The 22050-nt window shown below is 34.9% G+C and overlaps 1 protein-coding gene and 1 pseudogene across 3 annotated transcripts; one reads left to right on the forward strand and one right to left on the reverse strand.

Annotated features, from left to right (window-relative positions):
* Nucleotides 1-3892: 3892 nt before the first annotated feature.
* Nucleotides 3893-14376, forward strand: LOC132173053 (chitinase-like protein). 3 transcript variants are annotated; one of them, XM_059584617.2, is made up of 6 exons: nucleotides 3893-4243; nucleotides 9638-10137; nucleotides 11132-11182; nucleotides 13161-13294; nucleotides 13721-13821; nucleotides 14023-14376. In XM_059584617.2, the coding sequence occupies exons 2-6, from the start codon at nucleotides 9757-9759 to the stop codon at nucleotides 14202-14204; spliced, it is 849 nt and encodes a 282-aa protein (XP_059440600.2). In that variant the 5' UTR covers nucleotides 3893-4243; nucleotides 9638-9756; the 3' UTR covers nucleotides 14205-14376. The 3 variants fall into 3 exon arrangements, with proteins under 3 accessions (XP_059440600.2, XP_059440599.2, XP_059440601.2); XM_059584616.2 differs by lacking the exon at nucleotides 3893-4243 and adding an exon at nucleotides 9288-9436; XM_059584618.2 differs by lacking the exon at nucleotides 3893-4243 and adding an exon at nucleotides 9453-9468.
* LOC132169218 (receptor-like protein EIX2) lies at nucleotides 5201-7823 on the reverse strand (annotated as a pseudogene).
* Nucleotides 14377-22050: the final 7674 nt, after the last annotated feature.

Consider the following 22050-nt stretch of genomic DNA (forward strand, 5'->3'; position numbering starts at 1 on the left):
ACCGTTGAATTTGACATGTGATTTATTGAATTTCTATTTCTCATTAACAATAAAATGGTCTTCGAATATAAAAGTAGTGGTAGGGATCATCTTTTTATCCTCCTAAAGCTGATATAACTTTTAAAATCACCACTAAATTTTAAATTACTCATACTTGAATTTTGATCTAATGATGATTTTGAAAGCCACATCAACTTTAGGAGAATAAAAAAAATGGTCTCTAACATTACTCTAAATAGAAATACAAGTAGATAACACCTACAGTTCAAATATTCAAATTTAAATAAACTCTAATCTTAATAACCTTATCATAATATTAAATAATCTAATCTTAGTTGTAATAGAATTCCAACTCAAATATTACCGACCGTTGTAGTGATCATGTGATACCACCAATTTGAAGTCTCTCATCTCAAGCAATGATTTCAATGACAAATTCTATTTTGAAATCACCCAGTTCGAAATTCATTCATGCTCACACCCAAATAACTTGACTAGCATATCACTTTATTAAAGAGTAAAATATTTTGCACTCATGTTAAGGATATAAATTTTTTTATTAATGGAGAATTGATTTGTAATTAATTACCCTTGATTCAAGGGATTTGTATTGTATTTAAAATCACATCAAAGCTCTATAAATAGAGACATTTACTCAAATCATATATATCAACTAAAATGTAGCTTCTAAGCCTTTAACATATGGATATTGACCCTAAGTCGAACCACCTAAAATATCTACGTTTACTGGATTTTCTTTATCTCTTTTTATTTAATTATTAGTTTCTATAACTCAAAATTAATGCATTTAATTATGTTAATGATGGCATCATTAGAAAATTGAATAATGAGAACAAACAATGAAAGAGATGTCATTGGAAGAAGAATCACATTTCAAACATAACATTATATTCAGCATTGAATGAGATGCAATAATGCCACAAATGTTCAAAACAAATTTTATGGGTTATCGAAAGTCACCAAAGAGAGATAAAAATAACAGGAAGCGTCTAAGTGAAGTCATCGTCGACATGGACGCCCTCTCCTTCAAGCCTTGGTGAAAAATTCAGTTGGTGCGCGAAGACGAAAGACCATGAGAAATAAAACAAGTCCTCCTATATTGGGTGTGGAAGTTTTTCTTGCTGCGAAGAATCCACACATCAAGTCTTCTGCATGCAAATTGGAATTGCCGGTGAAGACGTTCCATGAGGACCCGTAATATTCGCAAGTTATAATCAATGGAGAAATGATTCACGTCAATATGTTCTCTATTTTTTTATTTATTTTTTTCATTTAATCAAACAAATTCAATAGATTAATTATTAGATTTGTGAACTTATGTGAACCCAACACAAATTTAATAGTAAATTCATCAATTTATTATGAAGATGGTTAAAAAATTATTGAAAAAATAAATGAATTCTAATCAATACAAATTAAGTCCTCTTTGGAAGCCTAAAGACCATCAATACACAACATCCTAGTCAGGTGGTAGATGATGGATAACCTTAAACATTAATGCTTGATTCCCTTGTAATATCAGAAAGTTCAATAATTGGTATTGTTTTTACTTATTAGAGAAATGCTAAAAATTACTGCTCATTCTATCATTCATCTTTCTCTGTAAAGTGGATGGGTGAATTACAAATCTAATGATGAATTTACAAAAATGATTGTTAAGAGATAATTGAAAGAATGATGCATAAATCCAATTCTATGAATTTACAGAATGGCAAAATGACAAATTGATGAAGCCTAAGCCAAATATGGCAAAATCCGAAAGCTTCTAGCTTGCAGATTTGAAGGTGGGCAACGTGAGCAAACAAGAAAATTTTAGAGAAAAATGCACACCTATTTTAAGGGTTAGTCTTTTCTTCTGGGGATTGAGCATTTTTTCATGGGCCATAGAGAGAAAGAATAGCTAGGTTGCAGCCAGGTTTACAGGTCTAAGCCTGGTGGCTCCATTATATGACCGAGCAGTGAGAGAGAGAGATCAGTAAGAGTGAGGTGGCCGGCGGGGAAGAAGGTGGTGGCGCGCAATAAAGAAATAAATGCCTTGTACAATTTTTCAAACAAGTATACTTCACGTCACTTCTAGTAATGTCTTGTTTTTTAGTTAACCTCACTTACGTTGTGTAAACGACTTTGTTTTTGATAGATTTTAATACCAATGACTTTTGTTAAATTAATGATTAAATGATTAAATTTACCTCTTCCTATAAGCTTAAGTTTTTAGAATAACTGGTAATTTAACATGGTATCAAAATCAAAAGGTCCTGGATTGAACTTTGACTCAATCAATTCACCACCCATTTAAATTAAATATTTCACATGTTGGACCTCATCTATTAAAAAGGGAGTTTGCACCCACACGTGAAGTGAATTGTTAAATTAATAATTAAGTGATTAAATTTACCTATTTTTATGAGCTTAAAGTTTTAGGATAACTGATAATTTAACACTAAACACAAATAAATTTACGTCATTTTTTTTTTAAAGAACAAGTTTAATGGAGAAGGATTGTATCCATTTCAAATGGAGAGGAGCCCATCTTTTATTTTGCAAGGATGGAATTATTATTTTTTAAAAAAAATGACAATTCTGTTCTTGTGAAATAAGGAAAAGGTTCCTCTCCATTTCCTTTGAAATGCAGAGGATTGTGTCCGAATTTAATAACATTTTTCTGTAACCCACGTAAATTTTGATGTTTGTTACCAATAAACAAAGTTATCTATAAGTCTCTAAGGAGTAATTTAATCAGTTGGAGATCACGTCTCATGAAGAGAGTGTCGTTAGATCAAATCTCCTTTTTTCTTTTCATTTTCTTGTGTGAACATGTCAAAAAAAAAAAAAAATCATCTATAAAAATAAGAAACGACCAAAAAAAAAAAAAAAAACCCGACATTAATAGTCCGTTTTCCTGTCATTAAAGAAATTTGCCCTTAAAAGCATTAATTCTTTGCACCCTTTATTTTTTTATTTTTTTATTTTTTTTCAATAATAGGACAATGGTAACAGGAAGTCAGAGACAAATACAAATGAAATTTGATGGGCTCCCCAACAACAAGACACAAACAAAAAAGACAATACATATATGGTAATGGAAACAAATGGTAGGCAATAGAAAAAAAAAAAAGAATCGAGGCTTCTCTAAGGACCGCACGAAATGATACTGTTAGAGAGAAAATTGGTAACTATGTTTTGCAAATTTTCACATGTCACCATGGAGGGTTCGTCTCTCTAAATAAAAGATGGGATCGCTTCAAGGCCCGTAGAAGGAACAACTGAAAGCCCATGGTTCGCCACGTGAACCATACTACGCTAAACCTCTTAATGTACATTCATGCCGAGCATTGAGGTCGCCTAGCCCAACCTAGTCCGTATTAGCGAGCCACCCCTTAAATACGAGAAGCCTCGAGGCGAGCCATGCTCTTCCCACCAAATCTCTGATCTAGACAGCGGTAATGATCATATTCAATCGGCACATCCCATCTGCTGAGGGAGAGCTTTTGCTTTGTACTAATCTTTGTCATTTAGCTGTCTCGTGTGTTGTTAGCCCAAATCCCTCTTTGATTGGAAACTGTGTTAAAATGTACTATAGAAAGGCAAAAATGCTTCGTTAGAAGCTCTATGCTGTAAAGGTAATCACCACTGCTAAGTAGTTGTTGAGTTGTTGCAGGGGAGCATTGCCAAGAATCTAGTGATCTGTCCAAGAGAAAAACACAGCAATTACAAAAGTCTCCACTCTCAAATAAAATAATTAAAAAAATAATAGCTGGGAGACGGTACCAAAAAAATAAATAAATAAATAAAGGCAGCGACGCACGACGAGAGCTTCGGAAAGACATCAGTTAAACAACATAAATAGAAGAACACCAAAAAATCCTTGACCCATTTACTCTGTTGTGTGCGCATACATCCTCTAAGCCAAAAAATCTCAATGTATTCTGCATAAAACCCATTACTTTGCCCGCCATACTCTCCTCGAAATCCCAGTCCAAGCCATCCAGATTGGTTGCACTTTGCGCTTCCCATACCGCAAGACATTTCAATGCCGAACTGAATGATTGTGGGGTGGAGGAGTTCCGACTCCGAGTGAAGACTTTGTTGAAGATGAGAATTCACAAAATCGATGAAATGTGGAAGTGAGGAGCCCCAGTTTTCCGGCCAATGTTTTCCCGGCGGCCAAGTTGATTTAATGAGTGACCAAGCGTTCTTTCTCTTGGCGTTCATTGCTTGCACGGTATGAGGGAATGTTGGTTTTTCTTTTTTCTTTTTACTGTAATTGTGCTGTTGTTCAAGCTCCAAGAATTCATAACCTCATCCTCCACCTTACTACACTACACTTTTCTTTTGAATGGAAACTATTTTGAATTCTTGACTGACCAAAGGAAATTTTGTAATGGTTCATCGAGAATTAGACAGTAATATGAAATGACTCTCGTTGTGAAAATCAGAAGAATATGCAATTTGTTCCCTGCTAATCAATTGATACTTGCATATGTCAGAAGAATTAGATATGATTTGAGTAAACTCTGGTTTAAACTTGTGGTAGTCATTATTGGGCATTTGGATAGGGGTGATCTTTTAAGATTTATGGAAGTTCTAAAAGATTACCCCATTTGATTGCAGTTTAGTGGAGGGAATGTAGATTCCCTCCCAACCCTATGTGGGAATGTGGATTCTCTTCTAGAGAGGTAGGAATCCACATTCCCTTACCTTGGGAATGTTTACTTTTTTGTTAAATATTTGACAATAATGTCTAATTTGAACTCTCTTGTACACTTAATTGGACCCAGTCGCTAAATATTGCCAGTTGACCTGAAACTGTATTCAGATCCCTCAAACAAAACCAAATAATAATAATAATAAGATGACACAAAAGAGCTAGAATAGGAGATCTGACTTTAGGGCCAATAAACCTGGCCCTCTCGGATTAGGGGTGTTATATATATATATATCCTTTAGATGTTTTCTTTTATTCTAGTTTATAAAGTAAGGATGGTGTAGGAAATTCATAATTGTGTCTATGGGATATCCCAGAAGGGAAAAGGACTAACAAAATGGGATTGACAGAATATACAATATATATCCTCTGCAAATCCTCTGCATGGGAAGATTGCAGATACGGCAACAGAAAAACTTATAATATTACATAATGATGCATATTAGTTAAAGAAAGCTCAATTGTCTATTTGCCTCAACTTCTCTCCAACTTGACCTTCCTTAGCCAGGGAACAACTTTGAACATAACAAGAATAGCAATTCTGTCTTTCAAATTATAGAAGCTTCGAAAGTAAGCTTGCCTCTCCATGATACTTTAACAATTAATGTGCCGCAAACTCCCCAAAATCCAAAGATAAAACCCATTGCCATGCTAATATAGAAAAATTCTGCATCAATTCCCTTGTCATCATTGCCACCATTTGATGTTACTTTTGGATCGATTTCATCTCCTGGGCACTTTGTTGGAAGAGGAGGTCCACAAAGTAAGCTGTTGCCTTCATAGCTGGAAGAGCCAAGTGTCTGTAGTTGATTCCCAGATGGAATTTTTCCAGACAAGTTGTTGAATGACAAGTTCAAATAACTCAAGAAATTTAAAGAAGATAAGCTTTGAGGGATAGGACCAAAAAGTTTGTTCCTTGAAAGATCAAGTGATTCTAACATGCCCAAATTTCCAATTTTTTGAGGAATTTTTCCAGTTAAATGGTTCATTGATAGATTCATGTTGACCAATCTTACAAGCCTTGTTATATTATCAGGTATTTCTCCTGATATATTATTATTTGAGAAGTCTATGGAATGGACAAGAGCAATAGTAAAATTATATACGTATTCTCTTCCTTTAGAAACCACCATAATTTGATCGAAATAATTTGTATGATAGCTGCTTCGTGCTTTACTCAAGTTCCCTATACATTGAGGGATTTCTCCTGACAAATCATTATTTGCAAGGTCTAGGATCTGAAGGTGTGAAAGAAAACATAGTTGTTTAGGTATGTTCCCATCAAAGAAATTGGATCTTAAGCTTAACCTCTGTAAAGACGCTAAGCTTTCTCCTATCCATGCTGGAACATTTCCACAAAATTTGTTATCTCCAAGATCAAGGTTTACCATCCCTCCATATTTTCTAAAGAAAGAAGGAAGCTCCCCTTCAAAATGATTTTGGCTCAATGACAACACACAGTGTGAACTCAAATATTGCATTGAACTTGGAAAGGTCCCAGATATATTGTTGTTTGCTACGTCCAACACAGATAACAACTTCAAATCCTCCCATTGAGGAGGGAGTTTCCCAGACAAGTAGTTGTTTCTCAAAATAAGAACTTTCAATTTCTTAAGCATTCCAATAGAATGAGGAATTCTGCCCGTAATAGAGTTTGAAGAGAGGTCCAAGAATCACATCCTAGGCAACAGCTCACCTACGTTTTCGGGTATAGGACCAGAAAACATTTTTTTTTTTAAGATATAAGATGCTCAAATTCCTTAAAAAAAAGTGGGATTGGACCCTCTAAATTGTTGGAACTCAGATCAATATGAAATACTGGATGATGAGCTTGAGTGTTTCGTACCTGCCCGTGCAGGCTGTTATTGGACAAACTCAAATGATGGATATTTGAGCAGGAATTCCAAAAGCCAGGTGGAATGGCGTCAGAAATGCCAACGTTGTGGAGGCTAAGAAACTTGAGTTCATTTTGAGTTTGAAGCCATGAAGGAAAGTTTGGACCCACTTGCATGTTAGCTAATTGAACATGTGTCAAGTTAAAAGGAGGAACCCAATCATGCTTCACATCTAAACCCAATGTCCATTTTCTAGAATATTCCATAGACAAGTTTAGAACTTTTAATCGGGTGAGATTCTGAAAATGACGTTCCGTTAAGAAACCTTCCCATAAATTCCAACTGAGATCCAGTGAAACAAGCTTTGATAGTTTGCCAATGCTTTCTGGAATGGTTCCTCTCATTTGATTGTTCCTGAGGTTATGTACTTTTAAGGAAGACATGTCTCCAATAGAATGTGGAAGCAAAACCCAAAAAGAACATGACCCAAGGTTAATAGTTTTCAATTTCTTGAGTCCTCCCAATGAGTAAGGGATGTTCCCCCCAAGCAATTTATTACCACTCAAAAGCATTGATTTGAGGTTGCTGTTGTAACACTGAGATAACCCATTCACAAACTCATTTATCTCCCCACCTATTTTGTTGTCTTTCAGATTAAACATTTGCAAGTTGCAAAGGTTGGAAAATGAGCTTGGTATCTTACCAGAAATGTTGTTTTCAGATAAATCCAATCTGCGCAAATTGGTCAGATGTCCCACACCAATTGGAATGATTCCAGCAAAGAATGAGCCAGAGAGACTGAGATACTGCAAAGATTTAATGGAACCCAAAAACTTTGGAAGGTTGATTCCATTAAAATTATTCATGCTTAGGTCCAGGTAACTCAAATGCTTTAAATTGAGAAAAGAAGAACTTATCTTACCCCCCAAGCAAGACTTGTTCTCTCCATCAGCATTATATTTGACAACAGGAAATGGGTTTTTGAGGTCAAGCATGACGACATATCCCGTTGTGTTGTCACAGCCAATGCCTTTCCATTTACAGCAATCTTGACCAACCTAGGAAGAGAGTCGGCCGGATGGATCAGTGAGACTTTCTTTGAAGCTAAGATGTGCTTTTCTCTCCATCTCTGAGGATCTGAAAGTTAGGTTGCTAGTGCATGAAGCAGGTTTAATAACTTGTAGGTAGGGAAGTCCCCCAAGACAGATGAAAAAAATCAGAAGGAGACGAGCATTGGAGATGAAAATGAGGATGCTAACCATTTTGCTAATGAAACACTTCTCTTGATGTTTGTTCTGTGAAGAAAACTTGAGCTGCCATACCAAATCAATAAATAGAGGTGAGATTCATCCACACTGCTGAAAACCATGCATGTGTTTCGTCGGATGGTGTTGGCTTATTTGAATGTTTGATGCATGTGGCACTCTTACGTTTTTTGTGCATTTTCTTTGCATAAACGATGGAGGCCAGGTCTTCGGAGGTTCATACGGCCGGCCCTGCGGGTCTCGGCGATACAGATAAACATCAATCTAGATAAATTGAGAGCAATCCAATAGCAGTCATTTCTCTTCATGTATTTTCAATTTAATTAATTATCAAGAGTGGCAAATTTAATTATTTATTTTCTTTGAAGAGGGTGAACATTACATCATAAATTAATGTAGTGCACTGTAACAATACTTAGCCTAATGGAAGAGCCGCCCCTACCTCACCTCCGTCTACAAGAAGATTGACAAGACTCACCTAGATCTCACGTTGCAACCCCATCAGACACAGCGTTGTTCACAACGGCATTATCATAGCTCTAGAACAAGCACATCGCCTATGAGAGCGGGTGTCGGATTAAAACAAGGGGCCTAGCTAGGGATTGACATAAATCGTCAAGAAAATTTTAGAAATATTACAAATTTTTAGTACATTTCTTTTACAAACTAATGTGGAATCTTATATAACAATTGGAATATCAACAATTTGTAAATTTTAATTGTTAAGTTGTGATGTGACAACATCCATGTAAGTTCCACATCGGTTTGCAAACACCTGGATAAAATTGTTGATTTGGAGAAGCCCACCGCAGTCAACAATTGCCCCAATACATGGCTTGCATGGCCATGAGCCCATATTGTTAAAGGATTAGAACGTCTTTATTTCACTTGAACTTTAGAGTAATTATTTTAAAAATTTTACTTTGTCCCATCTAATATTGTATAAGTATTAAATTATTTAAAAAATTTAAATGACATGATAATATATTCACCGCCATTAACAACATGAGTAATGCTAGATACTGTATTTTTCTCTAATAATTACTTAAGAATATTAATGTAACACTTTCAACTAATCATTGATTTTTTTTTTTTTATTTAACAAAGATTAATCCCAAAATTAGTTAAGAGTGTCACCTAAAAATTGTTAGACAATTGTTTCTCACATTTCTCTTAACCTCATATAGAACATTAAACTTGTGAAATATTTCTCTTAACCATAAAATACTCTTATGCTCTCCATTTGATTTGGAGTCATGTGAAGAACGCGGAATTAGCCAAAAGACAAAAAGTGTAAAACATGTGACCATCAAGAGCAACCGAAGCATATGATATACCAACGAGAGGATGACCTTAAATTACAAGAAATAAAAGGCCAATATTGATCAAAGTAAATTAAAAAACAGGGCCAAAATAAGAGGGATCAGTTGTTTCTACTCAGAAAAATAAATAAATAAATAAAATCGGGGTTAGTTATCATTTCTTCTTGTAGTAGTTCCCGTCGTAGATAAAGAGAGTGGCAGAGAACCTACTAACTGCCAAGAGACAGAATATGAAGTAGAGACTATAAAGTTGTAAAGGCACAACCTTTCTCCAAAATCTAATTCGAGGTACGATGCTATCTATGTTGTCACGAATTCCTGTATTGTTTCTCTAAATTACTTGTGTTTTGGTCAAATCAATCTTGTATCTTGGAACCCTTTTCTTATTTCTTCTGTCCTATGTTTCACTTTTGCAGACTGTGTTTTTCCTATATTCAAATTTCTTATATTTTTTTTATTTTTCTTTGTGTTTCCTGAATCTGTTTTCAGGTGGTGGATGATGGGTAACCTTAAACATTGCTTGATTCCCTTGTAATATATTTAGCATCAGAAAGTTCAATGATTGGTATTGTTATTATAAGCGATTTACCCAATTCCCTGAATTCACAATGAAATCTGCTCTTATAAGCACTAATTCCTTGCACCCATTTGCTCCGTTCGGTGCGCATATATCCTCTAAGCCAAAGAATCCCAACGTATTCTGCATAAAACCCATTACTTTGCCCGCCATACTCTCCTCGAAATCCCAGTCCAAGCCATCCAGATTGGTTGCGCTTTGCGCTTCCCATAACGCAGGCCCTTCGAATGCCGAACTGAAGGATCGTGGGGTGGAGGAGGTTCCGAGTGAAAACTTTGTTGAAGATGAGAATTCACAAAGTCGATGGAATGTGGAAGTGGGGAGCCCCAGCGTTCCGCCCAATGTTGTGCCGGCGGCCAAGTTGAGCTTGAGTGACCAAGCGTTCTTTCTCCTGGCGTTCATTGCTTGCACGGTATGAGGAAATATTGGGTATTTTATTTATTTATTTTTATTTTTACTGTAATTGTGTTGCTATTCAAGCTTGTAGCATTCAATACCTTTTTGAGAAATGCTACACATACTCCCATACTCTCAGAATCTAAGGGTGATTTTTAGTCACTAGTGAGGGAGTGTGAGAATAAGAGCGTGGGTAGCATTTCTCACCTTTAATGGGTTTCTTTGTTAAGGCATGGTTGCTTTTCCCATTTGGGTATAAGCGATCAGTTTAATTCTCCATTGCATTGGAAGTGCACATCCATGGCTTGAATGGAACTATTCAGAATAAGATGAAGCCTTTTAGGAATTCATGAAGTCACTACATTTTAAATGTTTTGTGTAGTGGTGATGGCTACAATGATAATGACTTTAACAATTAATAATGATGGTTTTTTGAAAAACTCTATCCAAGAAGATAATTTAAATTTCTATTCTTGTGGAACATGCAAACAGGGCTTTAATAATTCTTACTAATCAAAATTGTTGTTAGGTGTAAGATCTCATATTCCCTAAACAAATTAATAAAAATAAAGAAAATATGGATGCTTATCGATCATTAGTAAGAGGTGACTTTTATGATAAAGAAAAGAAAGAGGAAGCCATATAGAGAAGTATGTGCTTTAGTAATGTGTATTTCCCCCTGTTCTGGTCACAAAATAGATGAAAAAAACAAAAAAATTGGATTTTTGTTGCAGCAACTGATGTTATTTGGCATGTACAACAGATTGGAAACTATTTTCAATGCGTGACTTACCAAAGGAAAATATGTTATTTGTCCCTGCTAATTAATTGACACTTACATATGTAAGAAGAATTGGCTATGATTTAAGTAGGCTGTGGTTTAAACTTGTGGTAGTAATTATGTATGCTATTCTTTGCTGTCAAACTTGAAGCTTGAATCTTATTGTTGGCTATGATCTACGTCAACTTCATCATTATTGATAATCATGAATTAATTTCAATGTTTGCAGACTTCTGTGGCATTTACTAGCCTTGTTATTGCAGCTGTCCCAACACTATATGTAAGTAGTCTGACATTATGTTTAAGTGCAGAATTTTTTTTTTAATTTTTTTTATGTCCCACTCCCAGCATCACACGTGAGGCTTAAGTCATCTCACTTAAGTCTATTATGACATTATGACTACCTGTTCTTTTGCAATATGCCTAAAATAAGGATAAACCAGTGATTTGTTAGTTGCAGCAATTTCTATTTGTTCTTTTGGAAAGTGTTTTTTTTTTTTTTTATGAGCAATTGTTTCATTTCTCATACTGTTTCAGCTAATAGCTAAAGGTTGATCCACCCCCCACTCCCAAAGCCCCCTAAAATTTTGCTATTGCTAATTGATTTAATAGCCGCTAACAATATGTTCGTTTGGCAAAACTCTTTAGAGGGTGGTTTTTGCTTTTTGGTTGTGAGGTGACATAAAGGTAATAGTAATTTTTAGTTTTTTATGTTTTGAGTTGTTTGTTAATGCTTACCTACCTTAACAAACTTTGCCAAACGAGCCCAGAGTCTTACCTTTTACTGTTTCCTGACACACATGCAATATATGGAAACATGCTGCAAATTAGTCTGATATGGAAGATAAATAAGGTCAAATCCAAAATTGTTATATTAGGCAAAGCTTGCTTGGAGCCTACCTTCAAATATTTTTCTCCTTTATATGTTTGTCAAAGGAGAGGTATGACAACCTAGTTTGAGTGATGCCTAATGTACTCGGATTGTTAGAAGGTTGGCTGCACTACCGTAGATTATCTCCAGAAATATAATGTTTGAAGCTAAGTTGGTGATTGTGATGGAGAAGCTCAACCAGTGTGCTGCATTTTGGGGCAATGTTGTGGAAATTGGTACATCAGTTGGTTTGATGGTGTACTTATCGATGGTTTGGTGATATGAATGATGTTTAATGTACTTTAAGTTCACTGTTGGTAGGCCAACATTAATGTGAAGCTTTAGTAGTACATTGTGATAGAGAAGCTCTCCATACATGCCACCTCTTCGGGGGCCATGTTGTGAAAACTGGTTTTTCAGTTGCTAGATTTGTGCACTTGCTGAGGGATTGGTTATATTGCTGATGTTAAAGTTAGGTTGATGCTCTCTGCGTAACACTAAACTGAGGTTTCTTCCTCAAAGAGTTTGCAATCCAAATTTGTTCTGTTAGATAAATGTTTTGATTCTCTGTTAGTTAGTGTACGAGTGCATAAATTTTAGGGCCAAAACCAAGATCTTTAAGTTCAAGCACTAAATTTCAGGGTTGAAATAGTATGGTTTTGGTGATTGATATCCAGATATACTACTGCCCGAGGACAATAACAGAAAAGTTGGTTTGAGTAGGATAATGCGATGTCTAGCTTTTGTAGATATCTGCTGTTATGTGTGTTAAGCTTAAATCTTGACTTTCTATGGCCTGGTAACAAAATACGGTTTTCTTTCATATTCCAGATATGGGAATTCTAGGTGGTCTCAAATTTGTCTCTGTAGCCAATACCTCATGTTTCTATTTTCTGCATACTTGATCAAAAACTTAAACGATGTTATCCGATCCTCAATTTGCAATATCTGTGTCCTGCTTATTTGATATTTTAGGATTTTCACTAGTGGTAGACATTTGGAAGTTTGTTTATTCTTGTAGCATAATCTGTTGCTGATGTTCCAATAAACTTTGAAGCTCACTAGTTTGTTAGCATAAGAATCGTGCAGAGTATCTTGGTTTTATGATTTAAAAGGTTTTCAAATTATATATATTATTGCTCCTGTGTTTGTTCTCTTTCCAAATTGGGACACTATAATGAGATTTTGTCAGATTGCAAATATGCCTCCTTAGCTGGTGCATTTTGATGTTTGGGATCTTCTTTTACAATTTTTTTATTCTTTCTTTCGTAATTGTGGATGGTTCTGATTGTAGATGTATACATCAGAAGTTTGATGTGGTAGGCAGGTATATTTTGTTTTCTCAATACTAGTTCCTATGTATCTGTTTTTTTCGGATATCCTTCAGGCTATGGGAAGAGCTGCAACATCTCTTTCAAAGCTAGCAGATACAGCTCGTGAAGAGCTCCCCAGTACAATGGCTGCCATTAGGCTGTCTGGCATGGAGATCAGTGACCTTACGCTGGAACTAAGTGACTTAAGGTGACCATAAGACACTCACTTTTGCTCCTTCCTTTTCTTTTTTCACCTTTTTAAGGTAGAAGAAGAGCTGCAACATCCCTTTTTCATTTCCTAAACCCTTACTTTCTTGCACCTTTTTAAGCTATACATGGGTTTTCCTTCTCTAACCTGAAGAGGATATCCTTTAAAATGGTACTCGGGTTTCATAAACGATAAACGGTCGCCCATCAGAACCTTTTTTATGAGGTTATACAGTATCTGTGTCTACTTAACAAGGACTTGTATGGCCTAGTATTGCTGGATATAAGACTTCTTTGCTTGCTAATTGAATACTTTATTTGGGAAATGATTGTTGTGCTCTTTATGCTTCATATTCTCACTTCTGTTGTTTAATTGGTGATGTATGTTTGCTTTAATTATAAATTGTTTATTCCTTTTGGTTCTCAGCCAAGAGATAGCTGATGGAGTCAGCAAATCAGCTCAAGCTGTGCAAGCGGCAGAAGCTGGAATTCGTCAAATCGGTGCACTTGCTCGCCAGCAAACTATGTGTATGTTGAAATTTGCAACTCTTTTCTTCCACCTCAAACCAGCTCCCCCCACCCCCATTTGCTTCCAAACTCTCTTTTCCCATTTTGTTTCTTTTTTTTTTTTTTTTTTTTTTTCTTTTTCCTAAGCATATCTTTCGGTTTTGTTTCTGGTTGTTGTTCCCTTTTTCCTATATTGGGACCATAATTCATCGTATGATACAGCAATGATTCAAGAGAGAGCTAGCCTGCCCATCATCTCTTTGCAACCCGTCGTTGCCGGAGCTGCAAAGAAGACTTCTAATGCTGTTGGCCAAGCCACAAAGACCTTCATGAATATCATCTCTCGAGGGGAGTTCAGCTCAGAGAACGAAGAGGACAGTGGAATTGATAGAGTGGAAATTTAAGAACTTTTCTCCTTCCCGTACATATTTTGCATTGAAATTAGACACCACCCGAAATGATTGTTTAAAGGATAGTTTGTATGCCCAAAAAAGTTTTGGGAACAATAGAAGAAGTTTTCCTCCAATCATTTTTTCTATCTTTGAAACTCAATAGAAAACATATTTCACTTGGATGTGCTGGCTGTTGTTTCTGGGCTTAGTTAGCTTAGTGAAAATTGAATCAAAGCTTCCTAAAGGAGACGATAAGCCCTAATGACATGTATAATTTAATGGTTTAATTTATAGCATAAATGGAAAAGGATCCTCTCCATTTCATTTGAAATGGAGAGTATCCATTTAGTGTATTTGGGAGGGTAATGATATGGATACTCTTTATTTAGTCCCTAATGATATGCATAATTTAATAATTTAATTCATAGTATATGACATATAGGGCAATGGGATTAAAACCTTGTGATTTCAACTTAACATGATTGTTTACTAATGAGGTAATTTACATACCATTAACCGCGGTTAACTAGGTTAACCCTTGCATGATTTAACATTGGGAATTTGGGATCATATACCTTTTCATGCAAAAGACGACCTAAATTTTAAGGAAAGTAACTTTACATGGAAAAGCCTACACAATCGGAGAACCTTCATTTTTGGGAGACAATCTTTCTTGGGTTTCAAAATCTCACCTTTTTGATGTCTTGCACATCACCTCCATTAGGCCACACGACCACCACTTCCTTCAATCCTATTTTTCACTCATTCTCACTTCTTCTCCTCATTTCTCTCAAGTCTTTTCTCAACCTTTTCAAGCGCTTTCTCCTAAAGAGCCCAAATTACCTTCTACACCTCACTAACCCATAAAAGCACCACACCTTTTTGGCAAAGGAGAAGCTCATCAAGTTCTCTACTTGTTCATAATGACACCATATGTTTTGTTTGGTAGCCAAAGGCATGTGTACATAAGCCTCACCATTATTCATGACAAACTTGTAATGTCACATAGCCACATGTTTGATTTCATAAGATAATATTTTTATAGATATGGATTTCATTTAGTTCTAGACTTAGGTGACGTATTTTTGGAAAAGAGATTTTTTTTAGAACTGCATAATGGTTTTGTCACCAAAAAAATAAATAAATAAATAAATAAAGAGAACTACAGTCCAATTTTTTTGTTTTTTGTTTTTTTTTTTTTTTGGGTGGGGGGGGGGGGGGGGGGGAGGGGAATTCAAATGTCTATGTCACATTATCATATATTAATGATAAACACTTTTAAAGTATTTTGGATGTTTAAAATATAAAAATATTTTGCAGATGTGTTTGTCACTCACAAATGAGTTATAAGTATGCTCAAGTATGAAAGAGATTTTCCAAACAATAAAAGTTTTTATTTAAATCAATTTTCTATGTAAAGAAGGTGTTCATTTGAGAAAAGTTTCTCAATGAGGAAAGTAAGGAAATAGTGTCTCTCTTTACATGTGATATGTTCATATGGTTCTTAAAAGTTTAAGGAAGTAAAGGGCGAACATGTGTGAGGTAGAATCATATTTCAAGGAAATTTTTGAGATATTTGACTTAAGAATTAAAAAAGCATGATACTGGGCTAAAAATCGCGTGCACCACATTGAAGTTACGATTGGGTAAAATTGTCGTCATCACTAAGTTTTTCATGCTGAGTGCACCTAAAAGTTAATCAATTAGCTGACCATGACGCATCCATAGCCACGGCTATTGCCTGATCCTTGGAAGCTGAATCACATAACCCCATGCATACGGACGTAATAGTATGCAGACTGAATTGAATACGAACTAAGAAGTTTGTCTTGGTTGAATATTATGGTAAGCAAAACCCAAGGAGTTGGGTCAAGTAGTAAATGCTTTAGTCTCGATGGCATTCGCATTATGTCTAACCCTCGAATTTTTTGGGTGCAAATACTATTTTGGGGCTACGCCTACTGGTGAAGTCAAAGTCTTACTCGATCCGTGAGAAATGAGTGCTTTGCATGGATCTAAATTTTGCCTGACAAAAATAGGTACATGAAATTACCTTGTCTTGAAAGAGTTCTCCATTATAAGAAAACAAAAAATGGTAAGTGGTGGATGCAAGCAATGAAACAAATGGTCTATAGCGTTTGATTCTATATGCCCTTTTGTGCAGTCGTGATATGGATAACAATGAATGGTATGAGCTTAACGTCTGATTTAAAGATCTTGGATTACAATAACAAGCACCTAAGTACTTTTGATTAGAGACTTCCTTGATTTGCTTGGCTCTTTCAGAGGCTCGGCAATCGCCGAAATTTATAGGAGTGCAAATTATAACGCTCACAACCTAACTAAATAGGTTGTTGCATCTAAATTCGCCACAAGCATTTTCTTTTGTTATTTTCTTTTATTGAACCTTTCTTTGTTCTGTTTATATCTTATTCTCAATTATAAAAAGAAAAGAAGAGAAGAGAATGGTATGAGCTTATTGTCATTATTTGGATAAGTTCTCCTAAAAGCATTTTCTTTAACATGTTACCAAAAGAACTATAAGAAGACAAAAGAAGGAACAAAACAAAATTTGGCCTTGGCGACAATATAACCCAAACCACATTCAGGATCTAATGAATGACTTAAGACTAGGCTGTCTTATGTATTCACTATGTGAACTTTTTGTTCTTTTTTGGACAAGATTAAGTTTTATTAATTAAATAGAAACAAGATATTAGAGGGGGTGTGAGATCCAACAAATTTTCCAATACAATTTTTACATTGTCAAATAAAATTAACGAAAAAATATTTCAGAGGTTCTCGAGACTTTTTATCAAATTATTCCCTAATAGTATTGCCACATCGTACTCAATTAGAAGGCAACATATGTCCCATTTAATAAAGAAAGTAAAAAAAATTACAAATATACATAAAAAAAACTAAAGAACAAAAAAAATAAATAAATAAAAAAGAAAAACACAAGAGGTCGAGTAGACGCACGGGCAACACAGACACGCCGAGGGAACAGCTGCTGTCTTTTGATCGGGTCTAACGTGACAGGGCGGTTAGAAATTTAGCAGATGTAGCATTAGAAAATTAAAAAATTAGAAAATAAATCAATGAAAAGTCACACTTTGAAGCATGTAACAGACCAAAAAGTTGGCTGCTACCCCAAACCATCCTTTGCCTATAGTCATATTAAAACTATAGGCAAAGGAAAAACCTAAGAATAATCTTTTTTTTTCTTTCTTTGGACCAAGCTATGATCAAAGATTGTCAATTTGTCATAATTTGGGCCAATGAATTATAACTTGACCTACCAAAAATTAGAGAAAAAATTAAGTAAACAAATTAATAATAATAATAATAATAATAAAAAGTCTTTATCTTATAATTAATTGCCCCATGAAACACTCAACTCGCCTTGAAAGGTCAGCCTTCACTTCTCATCATCTTATGCGATTGAACATCCAGAGGAGGACTTTAGAATTTAGAGAGGTAGGCTTGAAGAGTCAGTCAATTTTTATATTGACTTTGTGTATGACAAATATGCCATCACATTTTTGGCACATATACTCAAATGCCCCTTAATATAATATTGGAGACGGAAACATCCAAGCAGGTTAGAAAAAAAATTAGTCTTTTATTTGATATGAATTGCCCCCAAGAAAGTTGGAATATTCATTACTCCTCTTGGATTTATCGTATGATATGCTATATTTGTATGTTGGAAAATTAGACTTTAATCTTATGATGCTATATTTGTATGTTGATGCAGCTTTTTAATGGTGGTTGCTGCCTGGAAAATAAGGAGAAAGACCGTCGGAGTGACTCCGGTGCCAGAGTAGGTGAATGAGTTTCTAATGACAAGGAGCGGAACTAAAATATTGAATTTGGGTGGTAAAATTTTTTTAAAAAAAATTTGGGGGGGTCAAAAGCTAATTTTTATAAATATTTAAAAAAAAAAAAAAAAAAAAAGTTGGGGGCCACCCCTTGTAATGTCTAATGACTAAATCATATAATTTTTAAAGAGTGAATGACTCTACGGAGATTTTTTCTGGTTATTGAATGCGATATCTTTTTTGGAGTTTGGTGATCATTCTTATGTAAGATTCTTTGGGGAATTCTTTGGTGGGTGTTTTTTAATTATTTGCCACGTAATGGGTATGTAGTTATGCAATAGCTTTTTAGTGTACGAGTTGCCCTTAAACTTCAAAAGCGATTGAGTGAGCCTTTTTTATTATTTATTTTTGTATCACCATATAAAACAATTGATGTATTGTTTGAGTTAGTAGTCATTATTTTTTTTCTTTTTATGAAGTAAAATGAAAGAAAAATGTTATACACACTCACACTCTCACTCTCACTCCTATTTTCATACCCTCGAGGTGATTTTAAAAATAATGTCCAGGCAGAGACGGAGGGAGGGGGGGACCGGGGTGGGCCATGGTCCCCCCCAAAATAAGGAAAAAAAATATTAGAAGTAAAAAAAAAAATTTAATTTTTTTTTAAAAAAAAGTAAAGTTAAAGTTTTAATTTTAGTTATTTGGCCCCCTCAAAAAAAAAAAAAAAAAAATTGGCCCTATTTTTAATTTTGTTGGCCCATACCCACTAAGTTTTTTTATTTTTGGCCCTTACTTTCAAATGTCTACTTTTTTTTGTCCTTACGGTAGTCTTTAGTTCATAAAAAACAACCAAAATAATTTTTTTTGATAAAAAAAATTCTAAAGAACCGAAAAAAAAAAAATTTGGCTGGCCCCCTCCCATAAAATTTCCTGGCTCCGTCCCTGTGTCCAGGCATATAAAAGTGAGTGTTTGTAGCATTGCTCGAAAGGAAAATGAAGAGTATAAGAAAATAGGGTTGTTTTGGCCCTTTTATATGGCTTGGGGATCCACATAACTAAAAGCAAGCAATCACCCAATTGAAACTTTGGCTGCAAGGATATCCAAAGGTTACATGCTTGGGTAAACAAATTAAGCTTTTCCTTTAAAGCTGATTATAGTTCACAATCATGATATATACTTGCAAAGAACTACTTCATCGTATGATACAGCAATGATTCAAGAGAGAGCTAGCCTGCCCATCATCCCTTTACAACCTGTCGTTGCTGGATCTGCAAAGAAGACTTCTAATGCTGTTGGCCAAGCCACAAAGACCTTAATGAATATCATCTCTCGAGGGGAGTTCAGCTCAGAGAACGAAGAGGACAGTGGAATTGATAGAGTGGAAATTTAAGAACTTTGCTCCTTCCCGTACATATTTTGCATTGAAATTAGACACCACCCGAAATGATTGTGTAAAGGATGGTTTGGATGCCCAAAAAAAGTTTTGGGAACAATGGAAGAAGTTTTACTCAAAAATCATTTTTTTTTTCATTTTTTTTCTATCTCTTAAACTCAATAGAAAACATAATTCACTTAGATTTTTTTTTTTTTTTTTTTTTAAAAAAAAAAAATAGCAGGAGGGGGCAACTAACTATTGTTACTCTACATGGTAGCACCTACCAGCTATGAATTGCTCAAAAGGAGTTTAGACGGTGAGAATCGTAGGCGCTTCCTCAAAACCAATTGAATTTTAGCTTGATCTAATCCCACCAGAACATTAGTGAACATTAGTAGATTCCCAAGCCATAGCTTGACTAAGCCCAGATGTGTTGGCTGTTGTTACTAGGCTTAGTTAGCTTAGTGAAAATTGAATCAAAGCTTCCTAAAGGAGACGATAAGCGTTAATGATATGTATAATTTAATGGTTTAATTTATAGCATAATTTAGTCCTGAATTGCATAATTTAATAATTTAATTCATGGTATAAGACATAGGGCAATGGGATTAAAACCTTATGATTTCAACTTAACATAATTGTTTACTAATCAAAGCTTCCTAAAGGAGACGATAAGCGCTAATGATATGTATAATTTAATGGTTTATTTTATAGCATAATTTAGTCCTGAATGATATGCATAATTTAATAATTTAATTCATGGTATAAGACATAGGGCAATGGGATTAAAACCTTATGATTTCAACTTAACATAATTTTTTACTAATGAGGTAATTTATATACCATTAACCGCGGTTAACTAGGTTAACCCTTGCATGATTTAACATTGGGAATTTGGGATCATATACCTTTTCATGCAAAAGACAACCTAAATTTTAAGGAAAGTAACTTTACATGGAAAAGCCTACACAATCGGAGAACCTTCATTTTTGGGAGACCATCTTTCTTGGGTTTCAAAATCTCACCTTTTTGATGTCTTGCACATCACCCCCAATAGGCCACACGACCGGCCACCACTTCCTTCAATCCTATTTTTCACTCATTCTCACTTCTTCTCCTCATTTCTCTCAAGTCTTTTCTCAACCCTTTTCAAGCACTTTCTCCTAAAGAGCCCAAATTACCTTCTACACCTCACTAACCCATAAAAGCGCGCACCACACCTTTTTGGCAAAGGAGAAGCTCATCAAGTTCTCTACTTGTTCATAATGACACCATATGTTTTGTTTGGTAGCCAAAGGCATGTGTACATAAGCCTCACCATGTATTCATGAGAAACTTGTAATGTCACATAGTAGCCACATGTTTGATTTCATAAGATAATATTTTTATAAATATGGATTTCATTTAGATCTAGACTTAGGTGACGTAGTTTTGGAAAAAGGGGTTTTTTTATAACTAAGATAATGGTCCAATTTTGTTTTGTTTATAAGATAATGGTCTAGTTTTGTTTTGTTCTCATACATGTTCTCAAATTCAAATCTCTATGCTACATTATCATATATTAATGTTAAACACTTTTAAAGTATTTTGAATGTTTAAAATATAAAAAAAATTTGCAAATGTGTTTGTCACTCACAAATGAGTTATATAAGTATTCTCAAGTACGTGTTCATTTAAGAAAAGTTTCCCAATGAGGAAAGTAAGGAAATAGTGTCTCTCTTTGCATGTGATATGTTTATATGGTTCTTAAAAGTTTAAAGAAGTAAAGGGCGAACATGTGTGAGGTAGAATCATATTTCAAGGAAGTTTTTGAGACATTTGACTGAAGAATTAAAGAAGCATGATACTGGGCTAGAAATCGCGTGCACCACATTGAAGTTACGATTTGGTAAATGTGTCATCATCACTAAGTCTTTCATGCTGAGCGCACCTAAAAATTAATCAATTAGCTGACCATGGCGCATCAATGGCCACAGGTGTTGCCTGATCCTTGGAAGTTGAATCGCACAACCCCATGCATACAAACGTAATAGTATGCAGACTCAATTGAACACGAACTAAGAAGTTTGTCTTAGTTGAATATTCTGGTAGGCAAAACCCAAGGAGTTGGGTCAAGGTAGTAAATGCTTTAGTCTTGATCATTCGCATTATGTCTAACGCTCGAATTTTTGGATGCAAATAATTTTTTGGTGCTATGCCTACTGGTGAAGTCAGAGTCTTACTCGATTCGTGTGAAATGAGTGCTTTGCATGGATCTAAATTTTGCCCGACAAAAATAGGTACACGAAATTACCTTGTCTTGAAAGAGTTCTCCATTATTAGAAAAAAAAAAAAAAAAAAAAAAAAAAAAATTGTAGGTGGTGGATGCAAGCAATGAAACAAATGGTATAGCTTTTGATTCTATATGCCCTTTTGTGCAGTCGTGATATGGATAACAATGAATGGTATGAACTTAACTTCTGATTTAAAGATCTTGGATTACAATAACAACCACCTAAGTACTTTTGATTGGAAGATCTCCGCCATGGTTTCAGAAATCCTTGATTTGCTCGGCTCTTTCTTTGTTCTGTTTATATCTTATTCTCAATTATAAAAAGAAAAGAAGAGAAGAGAATGGTATGAGCTTATTGTCATTATTTGGATAAGTTCTCCTAA

This window comes from Corylus avellana, chromosome 1 (assembly GCF_965113065.1).
Source record: "Corylus avellana chromosome 1, dhCorAvel1.hap1.2, whole genome shotgun sequence".
NCBI lineage: Eukaryota > Viridiplantae > Streptophyta > Magnoliopsida > Fagales > Betulaceae > Corylus > Corylus avellana.

Excerpts from the sequence above, each read along its gene's own strand:
- LOC132173053 (XM_059584617.2), top strand. The coding sequence starts at position 9,757 with ATGAAATCTGCTCTTATAAGCACTAATTCCTTGCACCCATTTGCTCCG. Across the intron at positions 11,183-13,160 it reads CAGCTGTCCCAACACTATAT|GCTATGGGAAGAGCTGCAAC; the intron begins GTAAGTAGTCTG and ends GATATCCTTCAG. Across the intron at positions 13,822-14,022 it reads TGCTCGCCAGCAAACTATGT|CAATGATTCAAGAGAGAGCT; the intron begins GTATGTTGAAAT and ends CGTATGATACAG.